A 15,266-nucleotide genomic window follows, 5' to 3' on the forward strand; every position below is an offset into this window, starting at 1 on the left:
GATTACTCTTATCTGTGCTGCCAAGCCAATGACACACTTTTTTTTGTCTCAACAGGTGTTGACGGTCAGACTCTGACAGAATCTGAACCAGTGGTTAAAAGGCCTGGAGAATCTCACAGATTGACCTGTACAGCTTCTGGATTCACATTCAGCAGCTACAGGATGAGCTGGATCAGACAGGCTCCTGGAAAAGGACTGGAGTGGATCGCTTATATAAGCACAGCTAGTACTCCTATATATTACTCCCAGTCAGTCAAGGGTAGATTCACCATCTCCAGAGATGACTCCAGCAGTAAACTCTACCTACAGATGAACAGTCTGAAGACTGAGGACACAGCAGTGTATTACTGTGCCAGAAGAGACACAGTGAGAGACAATAACAGGAGAGTCATACAAAAACTACTTCCTCTATTTACCACCACAAATGGAAACACTCACTTTTCTCAGTAGCACATCAATTCTAATACTGCTTGAGATTTAAAAAATTGAAGACAAATGTTATCTTCATATATCTAGTTCAGATACAGTGCACAAAATCACAGATTTAAAAACATTATTTTTAATATGTATCAGAACTTTAATTTCAAAACTGATCCCTTGACAAACCTGTGGATGGAGGGTTAGGGTTAGAGTGGAAAATATGATTTTCTTAGAGTTAATTTATAGCTTGTATTCATTAAAAGAAAATTATTCTGCTTTAAAAGATAAATTACTTTTTCGGTTAATATTCAAACTTCTGAAAAAATATTGATTTACTAGATGATTTGACATCCTTTATGGTAATAATCAGTGGTTGATCCCTGGACCACATCTGCATGTCGAACTATCCTTTGGCAAAATACTGAACAAATTGCTCCTGATGGCTTTTTCATTGGTGCGTGTGAGTGAATGACTTTGCATAGGAAGGGCTGTATCACTCCTGATGAGCAGGTTGGAACCTTGCATGGCCGCATCTGCTGTAAGCATTTGAGTGTGTGTATGACTGAGTGAATGTGACAAATGTTGTAAATTTGATGATTTACTAGACAAGTGCTTTATGTTTGTAACCACAGACCATAAAATACATGAATTTAGCTTAAAAGAGCAAGAAACTGAAAAACATTTGTTTAGACAGCTTTATTAGAACATGATTAGAAAGTGATCCGTCCACAAAAATATAATTATATATTCAAAACACTGGTTCATGGTATGATGAGGAAAGATGACAAGAACACAGTTTTCATCAATATTAGACGATGCTGGTGATCAGAATAAAACTGTAGATTATCTACATTATTATTCTCATGTGCTGCCCATTATAGTTCAATTAAGTAAATATTGAGAAACAGAGCCTTGATGTATGAATAATAATTCTGAAGTGTTTTGGATTTCAAACTTTTTCTTGTGTTTGGAATTGTTGCAGTGATAATACTGATAGACAATTTAAACTTAACACTTGTCAAACAAATATCAAAACAGCGCACTAGGAGATTTGACTCTTTGACATTAATCCTCCAGTTTCATTACATATCTCCATTCCAGATGTTTCCTCATTGTGAGGAGGAGTCAATGCAAAACTCAGATATCTTCCTCCTCTACTTATCTGACTGCAGAGAAGATGACAGAGAACAGTGGACACACAGTTTAACATGATGGACTATAGGACAGGACTGCTGCTGTTAACTGTCTGCTGGGCAGGTGGGAAGCTAAACTGATCTAGGGTCTAGTGTATTGTAGGTATAGTGTATAGTGTCTTAAAAAATGGTTCCAGCTTAAAGCAACTGACTACTCTATATTTATTTGTGTCTCAACAGGTGTTGATGGTCAGACTCTGACAGAATCTGAACCAGTGGTTAAAAGGCCTGGAGAATCTCACAGATTGACCTGTACAGCCTCTGGATTCACATTCACTGACTACTGGATTCACTGGATCAGACAGGCTCCTGGAAAAGGACTGGAGTGGGTTGCTCAGATCTATCCTGGTAGTGGCAGCACTTACTACTCTGAGTCAGCCAAAGGCCGGTTTACCATCTCCAAAGACAACAGCAGACAGCAGGTGTATCTGCAGATGAGCAGTCTGAAGACTGAAGATTCTGCTGTTTATTATTGTGCTCGAGAGACACAGTGACTGGAGTTGGTTGAGCAGCTGTACAAAAACCTGCAGTGTTCATATTTACTGGACTGGAAGTGCCAAAGCATGAAGTATTTTATTTCATACACAATTACATTATAATTCTGAATCTGATCCTGAGAAATATTGATAGTAAATATCAAATGAAACAAAACACAATAAATGTTTTTTGTTGATAAAAGGCCCAAAGACAGCACAACAATATGGTCACTACAATTTTAAACATTTCTACAAATCTACAATAATGTCTCTGAATCTTTGGGAATCTAAATGAATCATAATATGATGGAGAAAAATAATTGTTACAGTTTCTTTCAGGGGCGGCTGTAGCTCAGCGGGTAGAGCAGGTCGACTAGTGATCGAAAGGTCGCTAGTTCAATATTATCATTGCTCATCAATATATATCAATATATCAGGGCAAGGCTGAGCTGCATGTCGAAGTGTCTTTGAGCAAGATACTGAACCCCCCATTGCTCATCAGTGAGGGCCCTGCGATGAACTGGCGACTTGTCCAGGGAGTACCCTGCCCTCGCCCTGAGACAAGGCTGGGATTGGCTCCAGCAGCAACACCCCGTGACCCCATGGAAAGGGATAAGCGGTTACGGATAATGACATGACATGACAGTTTCTTTCATAATATCACTAGAGGGCAGTCAGTGACAACTTTGTCTCTCCTCTGTTACTTAAAGGAGACTCTGTGTTCTCATTAATATTAACTGACTGACTCTCAACTCTCAGATGTAGTTTTTGCATTTTGTCTCACAGGTTTCAGTTCCTGAGCAGCTGTTTTCCTCTCGAGGCTCCAAGTTTCTCTGTATGTCTTCAAACATCTGCTGACACTGAAATGATGAAAACTCTTTCATGCCAACCAGCAGCATCAGACAGAAGTTTTCATACTGTTTACATGATGCTGTCTGCTGTCACTTTGCTGCAAATACAGGAAGAACACTAAGTGATCAAATGCTGCAATAACAACAAGCTGTTCTTACATTTGACGTTCATCTTAAATGTGATGTAGGAGGTGCTGACAGTAAATACATTCTCTCAGGAAAACAGCTCACATCACATTTAAAGTGTTTTAATGATTGGAAAACATGCTGAACACACTGTAAACATGGATTATAGAAAGCTACATTCTTAGAATAGTTGTGATAATCATTTACAGTTGTTACATTTCTGTTAATCAAGGACATTTTCAAAATGTTCCAGTTGAGTGTGTAATGAAATGAAAATATCATGTGTAAAGCAGAGGTGATTTCCAGGCATGTTTTCACTCTGCAGATATAATAACAGTCAACAGACTCTTCTATTGGCTCCAGTCAGACCAACATTGATGCTTCATATGTTTGATTCTATGCAAACTCAGTGAGCTTCCTTGTTACTCAGCTATATAAAAAACTTCCCATCAGGCTGTCAGTGGAGTTCACAGCACGTCAGTTTCAACATCAACCATGTTTTCTGTAGCTTTGCTGCTGCTGTTGGCAGCTGGATGTGAGTCTCTCTGGATTTGTCTAAGTCAACAGTTATTCTTTTGTTTATCTTGATCATTTGTCACAAAACATTTTATTCGTTTTTCAACAGGTGTGAAGTGTGAACAGTTGACACAGCCAGCCTCTGTGACTGTGCAGCCAGGTCAACGTCTGACCATCACCTGTCAGGTCTCTTATTCTTTGGGCAGCTACTACACAGCTTGGATCAGACAGCCTGCAGGGAAAGGACTGGAGTGGATTGGGATGAGATATACTGGAGCCTCATACTACAAAGATTCCCTGAAGAACAAGTTCAGTATCGATTTAGACTCTTCCAGCAACACAGTGACTCTAAATGGACAGAATGTGCAGCCTGAAGACACTGCTGTGTATTACTGTGCCAGAGAGACACAGTGAGAGACAATAACAGGAGAGTCATACAAAAACTACTTCCTCTATTTGCCACCACTGGAACCATTCAGTTCTCCTGGTATTACTTTTTTGTGAGCAACTGTCAGCCATGACAGTTTAGAGTTATAAAGCAATATTGAATTCTTATTTTATCTAAACTGAAATGTAAAATGTAATATTCAATTCCAAATTTGTCGCACAGAAAGTCATGAAAAGAATCTTGTTTGGTTGTCCAAGATCTCCCAAGAAACCTCTGAAGTTAAGATATTTTACCAATTTTAAAAAAAGTTATTAGTACAGTAAAAATCCTGTTTAAGGATCATTAAAGTCTTTTTTTTTAAATTAAATGTTATGCTCCATTTCACAGTTCTCATAAAAGTATCGTATTACTTGTCTAACCTGCAATTTACAGTCTAAATTAGGTTACACATAGTGATAGATTAAGAAATTGTATGTGCCCTTAATTCTTTAATGCATATAAGATAAACATATTTTAGATGAAAAAGAGAGTAAATTCATCTATTGTTTAAGTATTTATTTGTGGTCTTCACAGCTTTATTGATGGTGCAGCTGAAGAAGGTGACAGGGTAAGAGACACATAGCAAATCACCCCCAGGCCAGGAGTTGAACCCAGGTCTGCTGCAGCCAGGACAAAGACTCTACATAGGACTCCTGCTCTACCTACTGAGCTAAACAGCATCCCAGCTGTATTGTGTTATATCAAGTATTTTAAAAAGATACCAGGTTTTTTAAATAGGGTCTCAAGACCCACCTTTTTAACCAGGCTTTTCATTGATTTTTTAATTCTTTTTAATTCCTTTTATGCTGTGGTAATCAGAGCACTTGTATTCTCTATCCTTTTTTACTGTTTTAGTCTCTCGTGTTTTTACCCTCTATGGTTTTTTGCCTTATTTTACTGTTTTAGTCTATCAGTTTTTAAGCTCCAGTGTTTCCTCATAGGGGCCTGCCAGGCTGGGAGTTGTCTCTGGTCTGGTGACTGGGGTGGCTAGAGAGCTCTGCACCTTGGTGCGGGGCCTTCTGTCTGCCGGGTTGGTTGGGGTGGTCTCTGTGGCGGCGCTCCCTGCAGCCTTGGACCGGGATCTCTCTCAGTGTGGCTGGCCCCCAAAGGTAGCTTTCTCCACGCCTCAGGTCTCGCTGCCCAGCCATGTTCGCTGCCCAGCCATCTTCTCTTGATTAAATTTGCTGTTTCTCTTTTTCTGTTGTTGTTTGTAAATCTCTGTAAGGCAGTTTGAAATACTTTTTTGAAAGTGCCATATAAATAAAGCTTGATTTGATTTGATTTGTTGATTTGGTTACAGTATCACCATTCATGTCATTGCTGTTTGTCCATTCATTCATAAACATGAACAACATTCACCTTTTTGTTTGTTTTGGACAGATTCCAGTCAGATAATCAGCAAAACTCAGTCCATGTTAACATTTCAAACATTTATATGAGAAAAAAGACATTTGTTTGTGTAGTTCAGTTTATTTGTAGCAGTCTCATTGTTTAAGATTTGATATCTTTCTGTGTTTTGGGCTGATTTTCCAAAATCCCTCTGGACTAATTCTAATTGCAGGGAATCCTGATTGATGAGTGGAAGCAGCTTGGGGCATTTCCATCCCAGCCAATCACGGTGTGATGACACAATTTTGTGAAGGCTTAAAAGAGGTGGGAATGACACCTGGGTGTCTCTCACCATCCTTTTCATTATCATTATTAGAAACTTATAATTTTCTTGCTTGAGTTCTGAATCTGTCCCTGATTGTTCTGTCAGTTTTCATGGCTGCCCACATCATTCTAGTGAGGAAACTGTGTTTATTCTGGTGAAATTTATAACAGTGACTCTAAACACTCACACATACATACATGCATCATAAGAAAACACCACCTGATGTTGTGGTTTGTGACTTCCTGATTCTCAGTGTTAATTTATTTAACATGTGTTTTTCTACAACAATGATGGTTTATGATGTTCCCATTATTAATGTTTAACAGCAGGTGATGAGAATATATCTGAACATTTACATGATATATCCAGTATGTGGATGGACCAACAAATAAATACATCTTACTGGTGTGGGAATAAACCTAATTATCAAATCACTTCACTTATCGGACACTTCTTCATCATCAAAAACATCTCAGTGAAAATCTTCAAGTGTATAACATGATGCGATGATGTGTGTGAGATGTGGTGTGTTTCTCTGTGAGGAGGAGGAGTCGATGCAAAACTCTGATCTCTTCATCTCTACATATGTGTTGCAGAGTGAAGGACAGAGACTGAAGCACTGACAGACACACTGCAGACTGGACAGAGACAACTGGCTTTTACAATGATCACACCTGATTATTTGGTTGTTTTTCTCATCCTGTCTATTAACTGGGCAGGTAAGAACAATGAGTGTTTTTCTGACAGACCTGCTCCTACAAAGACAACATGGCTGCATCACAGGAACTAATGAGCTGTTTAACTGTCTGTAGGTACTGAGGGTCAAACACTGACTGAGTCTGAACCAGCAGTGACAAGGCCTGGAGACTCCCACAGACTGACCTGCACATATTCAGGGTTTGGGGGCAATTACTGGAATGCTTGGATCAGACAGGCTGCTGGAAAAGGACTGGAATGGGTTTCTACTATTAGTGATAACAGTGGTAGCATCTACTACTCTGAGTCAGTCAAAGGCCGGTTTACCATCTCCAGAGACAACAGCAGACAGCAGGTGTATCTGCAGATGAGCAGTCTGAAGACTGAAGATTCTGCTGTTTATTATTGTGCTCGAGAGCCACAGTGACTGGAGTTGGTTGAGCAGCTGCACAAAAACCTGCAGTGCTCATATTTACTGGGTTGATTTTTTCAATAACAGTTAACATATTTGTCCTGCAAACTGCTCATTGGGAATATGATAAGTGAACAAACACAATAAACATCACTTTCTGTCAAAAGGACCAAGACAACAAAATAATCTGTTTTTTGCAATTAAACTACTTTAAATACCGAGCATTTCCACAAATTTATGCACAAAAATACAAATCATGTTATTTTTTAAAAATTTTTTTAATTTTTTTTAGATATTTTGTCTTTTGTCATCCCCTCCTAGCTTATAGATTGTGTCACATAATAAATATCCTCAGATCAAGTCATTCATAATGATACAACACATAGACACGTAAGAACCACTGATGTATGGCTGGCATTAAAGTTAAACTGATGAGAAATGTTACTTTCTCAATATATGGAGAGAATATTGACAGGTTTACTTAGTGAAACAATAAACAAAGTTTTCTACATCTGAATATATAGGAAAACTAGGTACATTTAGATATGGGCTAAATAACCCTGTGTGTTTATTAGTTGCATGGTTTTAGTTTTGAGTTGATTATTATCAATGATCATCCACCATCAGCTAATAATGACATTAGGTACAGTAATAATGTTCCTCATCATTTTCATGCAGTTGCCCAAGAAATGGCTTAAATATTTGATATTAAATCATTTACAATACATTTTAGCATTAATTGTTTACAATAAAATGAAAGTTAACGGTTGTTTCTTTTCAAAATGTTCCAGTTGAGTGTGTAATGAAATGAAAATATCATGTGTAAAGCAGAGGTGATTTCCCTGCATGTTTTCACTCTGCAGATATAATAACAGTCAACAGACTCTTCTATTGGCTCCAGTCAGACCAACATTGATGCTTCATATGTTTGATTCTATGCAAACTCAGTGAGCTTCCTTGTTACTCAGCTATAAAAACTTCCCATCAGGCTGTCAGTGGAGTTCACAGCACGTCAGTTTCAACATCAACCATGTTTTCTGTAGCTCTGCTGTTGCTGTTGGCAGCTGGATGTGAGTCTCTCTGGATTTGTCAAAGTCAACAGTTCTTCTTTTGCAGTTTAACTTGATCATTTGATATATTTTTTTTTTTTTAACAGGTGTGATGTGTGAACAGTTGACACAGCCAGCCTCTGTGACTGTGCAGCCAGGTCAACGTCTGACCATCACCTGTCAGGTCTCTTATTCTGTCAGCAGTCATCACACACACTGGATCAGACAGCCTGCAGGGAAAGGACTGGAGTGGATTGGAGGTGCACGTGTTGGATACAGCACATACTACAAAGATTCCCTGAAGAACAAGTCTTCTCAGAGAGCCACAATAACACAAACCATCAGTAGACCTGAACAAAAACCCCTCAGTGCCTGAACACTTGTAACATGAAGCCACCAGAGGAGGAGCCCTCAGACCACTAATGGTTTAAACACCTGCTCACTGATAAAGAGAAAGACACATTCAGCAATGAAAAAAATAAAAGGAATATAACATCGTTCATTCAAATGTGCAGTTACAATAACATTGAATGTATAGTGAAGACAAGTGTGTTTTAAAAGTCATCTAAATTAAGATTGAATAAGGAAAAATATTTTAGATTAAACAAGGTTTTCTTTACCCCGATGGTATGAACACTTGAAAAGAAGTATCAGACATAACAACACAAGAAACAACATTTGTTATGTAATTTTTGTGTTTCCCCCTCTAAAGTATAATGATGAATATTCACTTTAGTGGCATTGTGCAATTGATCAAATGTTGTGAAACTATTCATTTGTTGCACACTGTGCTTTATAATGGAGGTCAACCAATTTTAATCACGTGCTTGTCAACCTTTTGCACAAATTGTACTGAAATATGAAATGGTTCTCTTGGAGGAATGACTCATTTACAATAAACATTCAGTTCACCGCTTTCACCAAACAGTAACTGAGGTCCAAGTCAAATCCATTTCCACTCTGTGAGGAGGGGTCAATGCAAAACTCAGATGTCTTCCTCCTCTACTTATCTGACTGCAGAGAAGATGACAGAGAACAGTGGACACACAGTTTAACATGATGGACTATAGGACAGGACTGCTGCTGTTAACTGTCTGCTGGGCAGGTGAACATCTGTACAGGTGTTGATGTACATATGTCTCCAAAAAATTGCCAACTTACAGCCAGTGACTATTTTCTTATTTGTGTCTCAACAGGTGTTGATGGTCAGACTCTGACAGAATCTGAACCAGTGGATAAAAGGCCTGGAGAATCTCACAGATTGACCTGTACAGCCTCTGGATTCACACTCAGCAGCTACTGGATGCACTGGGTCAGACAGGCTCCTGGAAAAGGACTGGAGTGGATTGCTGCTATCAGTGGTGATGGTAGTAGCTACATCTTCTACTCTGAGTCAGTCAAAGGCTGGTTTACCATCTCCAGAGACAACAGCAGACAGCAGGTGTATCTGCAGATGAGCAGTCTGAAGACTGAAGATTCTGCTGTTTATTATTGTGCTCGAGACTCACAGTGACTGGAGTTGGTTGAGCAGCTTCACAAAAACCTAGAGAACACATCGTTCCTTGTCTGACCTGTCCTACTTAAAGCAGTCAGAGTAAATGATACAAAACAGTTAAAGTGAACTCTAAGTATTGATTAGCAAAAAGTTCTCATCTGAGATATGAATGTATAAATCATTTTAAGAAACAGGCATATCTTTATTCACATAAATTGTTCATCATAAAAGCTACTTTAAAACAACTTACTGAAAAATACACAGTTTCTATGTAGGTAAATGTTTTTTCAAATTGTTTTCAATGAGATTTAATTGTGATGTAAAAGACCACTTGTGTACATTGGACAGATTAACCAGCAGGTATTTCACTGTGCTGTCCATAAGCTGATTGTTGCATATCATCACAAGGTTTCAGTCTCTTCGAAAGGCTCCAGTTTCCTCCGTATGACTGTGGCGTTAAACATCCACAAGTTGAAACCTTAAAAACTCTAAAATAATAAAAAAATAGAAATAAAAATCCAGGCGTTCAACCAGCTGCATTAAACTCAATTATTCATTTAGATAATCTTGGTTTCAACTCCAACTCTTCTTGGCAGTGACAAAAAATAAGCACAAACATAAACAATGAAATCAGTTGTGGGGATAGTGTGATACTTGCCATGGACACATAGTCACATGACCAGTTGATTGTCTGCGGTCATGTGACCGGGTGTCAATCAGGAAGTGATAAAGTGCTGCTTGTCTCAGTGGAGAGCCCTTTGACTTGGATGCAGCATCCGGTGTGTACTCTCCCTCTCATACAGGGTGAAAGCTGGACATAGCTCAGGTTTGTGCTAGCCTTTTGTTCGTGTCGTGCTTATGTAACCATGTGTCTGTGTGCTGCCAGCACTCTTTGTGCTAAGTATTTTCACCTGTGTGGAGATGGTAACATTACCTGAAAGATATTTTAAGTATATTTTGTTTATTTGTTTCAGTTCAGGACTGACGTGACCACTGACGGATGCTGTGGCACAGATACTGGTAAACAATATACATGTGTTTATCTGTATTTTTTTAAATGTATTTTTAGATTCTGGTATTTCTAACCTTGTTTTCTTATTAGTAGTTGATGCACTGGATTGCTCCCTCTGCTCCCGCATTATTTAATAACTGGAGTTGGTGTACCCTTGTAAAGTAGGCTTATACTTTTATTATATGTTTTAGTGTTTCACTTATGTGCAATATGTTGAACCTTGGGATGGCAACTAATGCATTCTGTGTTTTCTTTAAAGGACCAGGCCAGCCACTGTTTTCTACTGTTGATTTACTTTTTGCTGTTTATTTGATTTGTAGGCTTGAGGCAATTAGGGTATATTTTCTACTTTACTTGATGTACTGGGTAGTAGTCATTTGGATGGTGATGTCATTAAATGTGTCTGTTCTCTTTTGTACCTACAGCTTGACTCTGTGAAAGACCGGGTCCGCACTGACACACAGCCTCCTTCTGTGGTGGGACTGCACGGGTGACACTCAGTAGTGGTGTGTATATTTGGTCATGACACTGCATGTATTTCATTGCGATAAATCATATGTAAATAGAGGTTAAGTGTGTAGTGCATGCATGTGGTAGAATTGCTGTCTCCCTCTTCTGTCTCCCACAGTCATTTTATTGTTGCTGTGTATAGCTGACCCGCCCTTATTGTGAAGAGAACTGTTTGACTTTACTAATCCAGTGAGATTGTTTTGTTTATTGCCTCATGCCTATGTTTTAGTGAAATTTGATCTATATATTGTAATAAAGCTGACTTAAATTTTGCACAGGATACGCCTCTGGTAAATTGTTCTGTTCGGGGAAGTCAGAGTGGGTCACCAATTGCATTGTAGATATTGAAGGTTTAAGGGTTCCTCCTGCCCCTTAATGTGAGGTGGCGTTGTCAGGCATTTTTATAGGTAGTCTTAGAGCCAGGAACTACATGTACTTAAATATTCTCTTTATGTAAGTGTGTTTCCATCTGACTTAATGTTTTGTAAAGAATAAAAAAACAATCAGAAAAATCATATGAAAATTGTATTACATGCGTGTCAAACTGAATGTTCACAACACAACTTCAAGCTGTGACTGCTTGTAACAGGACAGTTGATGCTCCTTTTATATCCTGTCAGTGTCCTTCTCTATGCAAAGTGAACTTCCTCACAGTCTGCTATAAAGACTTGATATCATGCTGTCAGCTGCAGCAGAAGAAGAGAAGCTCCCATCAGATCACCTTCAATACCAACCATGTTCTCTGTAGCTCTGCTGCTGCTGCTGGCTGCTGGATCCTGTGAGTCTCACTGAGGCAGAGACACTGACAGTATGATCACAGCACACTGACTGTTCACTGTTATTACACTCATTCAATATTCAACATGTTTTCCTCCACAGGTGTGAAGTGTGAACAGTTGACACAGCCAGCCTCTGTGACTGTGCAGCCAGGTCAACGTCTGACCATCACCTGTCAGGTCTCTTATTCTGTTAGCAGCTATGCTACAGCTTGGATCAGACAGCCTGCAGGGAAAGGACTGGAGTGGATTGCGAGTGCACGTGTTGGATACAGCACACGCATTAAAGATTCACTAAAGAACAAGTTCAGTATTGATTTAGACTCTTCCAGCAACACAGTGACTCTAAATGGACAGAATGTGCAGTCTGAAGACACTGCTGTGTATTACTGTGCCAGAGAGCCACAATAACACAAACCATCAGTAGACCTGAACAAAAACCCCTCAGTGCCTGAACACTTGTAACATGAAGCCACCAGAGGAGGAGCCCTCAGACCACTAATGATCTCAACACCTGCTGTTCTAGTAAAGAGAGAACATCTACAGTCGATTGACTGTAGACAGTCTTAAGTACACACTCTCAATGTCATAAATGCCCCAAAACACATTCTGATTATTGGTGGATGGTTTAACATGATGAGATGACAATTCAACAAATTTCAAAAATACTGATGGTTATTGGTGATCATAAGGATACTGCAGGTTATTATTTAGTGTATAAGCTGTCTAAAGGAAGTAATAAAAAAACATGATGAGACAACTTATATATGAATTGGTTTGAATGAATGCGGTTTGGAAATATGGCAGGTTCCTGACCTAAAATTCACATTTTGGTGTGTTATTATGATAAATCAGGGAACTGTTTCCTCCCTGTGAGGAGGAGTCAATGCAAAACTCAGATGTCTTCCTCCTCTACTTATCTGACTGCAGAGAGGATGACAGAGAACAGTGGACACACAGTTTAAAATGATGGACTATAGGACAGGACTGCTGCTGTTAACTGTCTGCTGGGCAGGTGAACACTTACACTGATTACTGAAAACTTTTATTTGTGCTGCCAATCCAATGACAAACATATTTTTTGTCTTGACAGGTGTTGATGGTCAGACTCTGACAGAATCTGAACCAGTGGTTAAAAGGCCTGGAGAATCTCACAGATTGACCTGTACAGCCTCTGGATTCACATTCAGTGACTACTGGATGAGCTGGATCAGACAGGCTCCTGGAAAAGGACTGGAGTGGATGGCTATTATTAGATATGACAGTGCTTCCGTCTACTACTCTGAATCAGTCAAAGGCCGGTTTACCATCTCCAGAGACAACAGCAGACAGCAGGTGTATCTGCAGATGAGCAGTCTGAAGACTGAAGATTCTGCTGTTTATGATTGTGCTCGAGAGCCACAGTGACTGGAGTTGGTTAAGCAGCTGTACAAAAACCTGCAGTGCTCATATTTACTGGGTTGATAGTGCTCATTATTTCAACTTGTATTATATTGTTTGATATCCTATATCTTATATCCTAATTTATTTTTTCAATAGTAACTAACATCTTTGTCCTGCAAACTGCTCATTGGGAATATGATAAGTAAACAAACACAATAAACATCACTTTCTGTCAAAAGGACCAAGACAGCAAAATAATCTGGTTTTTTTTTTTGCAAGTAAACTACTTTAAATACTGAGCATTTCTACAAATTAATGCACAAAAATACAAATCACATATTTTTTTATAGGTATTTTCTCTTTTCTCATACTCACTGAGCTTATAGATTGTGTCACAAAATAAAAAAAAAAAAAAACATCCTCAGATCAAGTCATTCATAATGATACAACACATAGACACGTAAGAACCACTGATGTATGGCTGGCATTATCTATCTCTTATATATTTCTATATCTGGATATATAGGAAAACTAGGTACATTTATATATGGGCTAAATAGCCCTGTGTTTTTATTTGTTGCATGGTTTTAGTTTTGAGTTGATTATTATCAATGATCATCCACCATCAGTTGATAATGACATTAGGTACAGTAATAATGGTCCTCATCATTTTCATGCAATTGCCCAAGAAATGACATAGATTTTTGATATTAAATCAAAGTTAATGGTTGTTTCATTTCTGTAAAAACAAGGACATTTTCAAAATGTTCCAGTTGAGTGTGTAATGAAATGAAAATATCATGTGTAAAGCAGAGGTGATTTCCCTGCATGTTTTCACTCTGCAGATATAATAACAGTCAACAGACTCTTCTATTGGCTCCAGTCAGACCAACATTGATGCTTCATATGTTTGATTCTATGCAAACTCAGTGAGCTTCCTTGTTACTCAGCTATAAAAACTTCCCATCAGGCTGTCAGTGAAGTTCACAGCACGTCAGTTTCAACATCAACCATGTTTTCTGTAGCTCTGCTGCTGCTGTTGGCAGCTGGATGTGAGTCTCTCTGGATTTGTCAAAGTCGACAGTTCTTCTTTTGCAGTTTAACTTGATCATTTGTTACAAAACATTTTGTTCTTTTTTACCAGGTGTGAAGTGTGAACAGTTGACACAGCCAGCCTCTGTGACTGTGCAGCCAGGTCAACGTCTGACCATCACCTGTCAGGTCTCTTATTCTCTTAGCAGCTACTGGACAGCCTGGATCAGACAGCCTGCAGGGAAAGGACTGGAGTGGATTGGGATGAGATATACTGGAGGCACATACTACAAAGATTCCCTCAAGAACAAGTTCAGTATCGATTTAGACTCCTCCAGCAACACAGTGACTCTAAATGGACAGAATGTGCAGCCTGAAGACACTGCTGTGTATTACTGTGCCAGAGAGCCACAGTGAGAGACAATAATAGGAGAGTCATACAAAAACTACTTCCTCTATTTATCACCACTGGAAACATTCAGTTGTCTCAGTATCACATTTTTGTGAGTGACTGTCAGGTCATGAAAGTTCAGAGTTGTGACTCAATATTGAATTCTTATTGTACATAAAGCAAAATATAAATGTTTAAATCAAATTGAAAATTTGTCACTCAAAAAGTTATGAAAAGAATCTTGTTTGGCCGTCCAACATCTCCCAAGAAACATCTGAAATTAAAACATTTTACAAATGCATATAGAATAAACCAATTTCATTTCAAAAGAGAGTAAATGCAGCAGTAAACTTGACATAATCAAGTTTTATTTCAGTTGTATTGTTTTATATCAGGTATTACAGTATCACCCATTTCTGTCATTGCTGTTTGTCCATTCATTAATAAACATGAACAACATTTATCTTTTCATTTCAGATTTATTGAGGCTGTTGATGTGTAAATGTGTTTTTCTCTCAAAAACAGGAATGTTAACAAAATGTTTCCACTAATAATCACAGTTTTTTACCATCTGTAAAACTGTGAAGGATTTTGTGTCATTCAGTAATAACACATTTGAATGTCCTGTATCAGGCTTCTACATCTCAGCTCAGTTTCTAGAGAACAACAAAACGTCTTTACACATTTAAGTGAAAGAGATACAGATTTACATTATGATATTATCAAGTGACCGAGGTCCAAACTTTCAAATAGTGCACTGAAAAAATAAATGAGGGCATGTGTAAAAAAAATCCCCAGGTAAACATTTGTTTTTAGTGCCAAAGAAGAATCATAGAGCAGTGCTCAT

The 15,266-nt window shown here is 38.5% G+C and overlaps 1 long non-coding RNA gene and 5 gene segments (V, D, J or C); all 6 read left to right on the top strand.

Annotated features, from left to right (window-relative positions):
• Positions 1-1,628: 1,628 nt before the first annotated feature.
• LOC119014011 lies at positions 1,629-2,114 on the top strand. The segment is given in 2 exon segments: positions 1,629-1,677; positions 1,794-2,114. Coding segments are annotated over 2 exon segments (363 nt in total).
• A 1,445-nt stretch (positions 2,115-3,559) lies between these two features.
• LOC119014036 lies at positions 3,560-3,996 on the top strand. The segment is given in 2 exon segments: positions 3,560-3,601; positions 3,692-3,996. Coding segments are annotated over 2 exon segments (345 nt in total).
• A 4,880-nt stretch (positions 3,997-8,876) lies between these two features.
• LOC119014007 lies at positions 8,877-9,333 on the top strand. The segment is given in 2 exon segments: positions 8,877-8,925; positions 9,017-9,333. Coding segments are annotated over 2 exon segments (366 nt in total).
• Positions 9,334-10,071: 738 nt separating this feature from the next.
• Positions 10,072-11,110, top strand: LOC119014047. Of its 2 annotated transcripts, XR_005072870.1 has the most exons (3): positions 10,072-10,141; positions 10,290-10,833; positions 10,956-11,110. It is a non-coding gene; the product is annotated as an uncharacterized LOC119014047 (long non-coding RNA). The 2 variants fall into 2 exon arrangements; XR_005072869.1 differs by having other exon boundaries at positions 10,290-11,110.
• A 1,469-nt stretch (positions 11,111-12,579) lies between these two features.
• Positions 12,580-13,022, top strand: LOC119014035. The segment is given in 2 exon segments: positions 12,580-12,628; positions 12,707-13,022. Coding segments are annotated over 2 exon segments (363 nt in total).
• Positions 13,023-13,829: 807 nt separating this feature from the next.
• LOC119013772 lies at positions 13,830-14,445 on the top strand. The segment is given in 2 exon segments: positions 13,830-14,048; positions 14,141-14,445. Coding segments are annotated over 2 exon segments (345 nt in total).
• The last annotated feature ends 821 nt before the right edge of the window (positions 14,446-15,266 follow it).

The sequence above is a fragment of the Acanthopagrus latus genome, chromosome 23 (genome assembly GCF_904848185.1).
Source record: "Acanthopagrus latus isolate v.2019 chromosome 23, fAcaLat1.1, whole genome shotgun sequence".
Lineage (NCBI taxonomy): Eukaryota > Metazoa > Chordata > Actinopteri > Spariformes > Sparidae > Acanthopagrus > Acanthopagrus latus.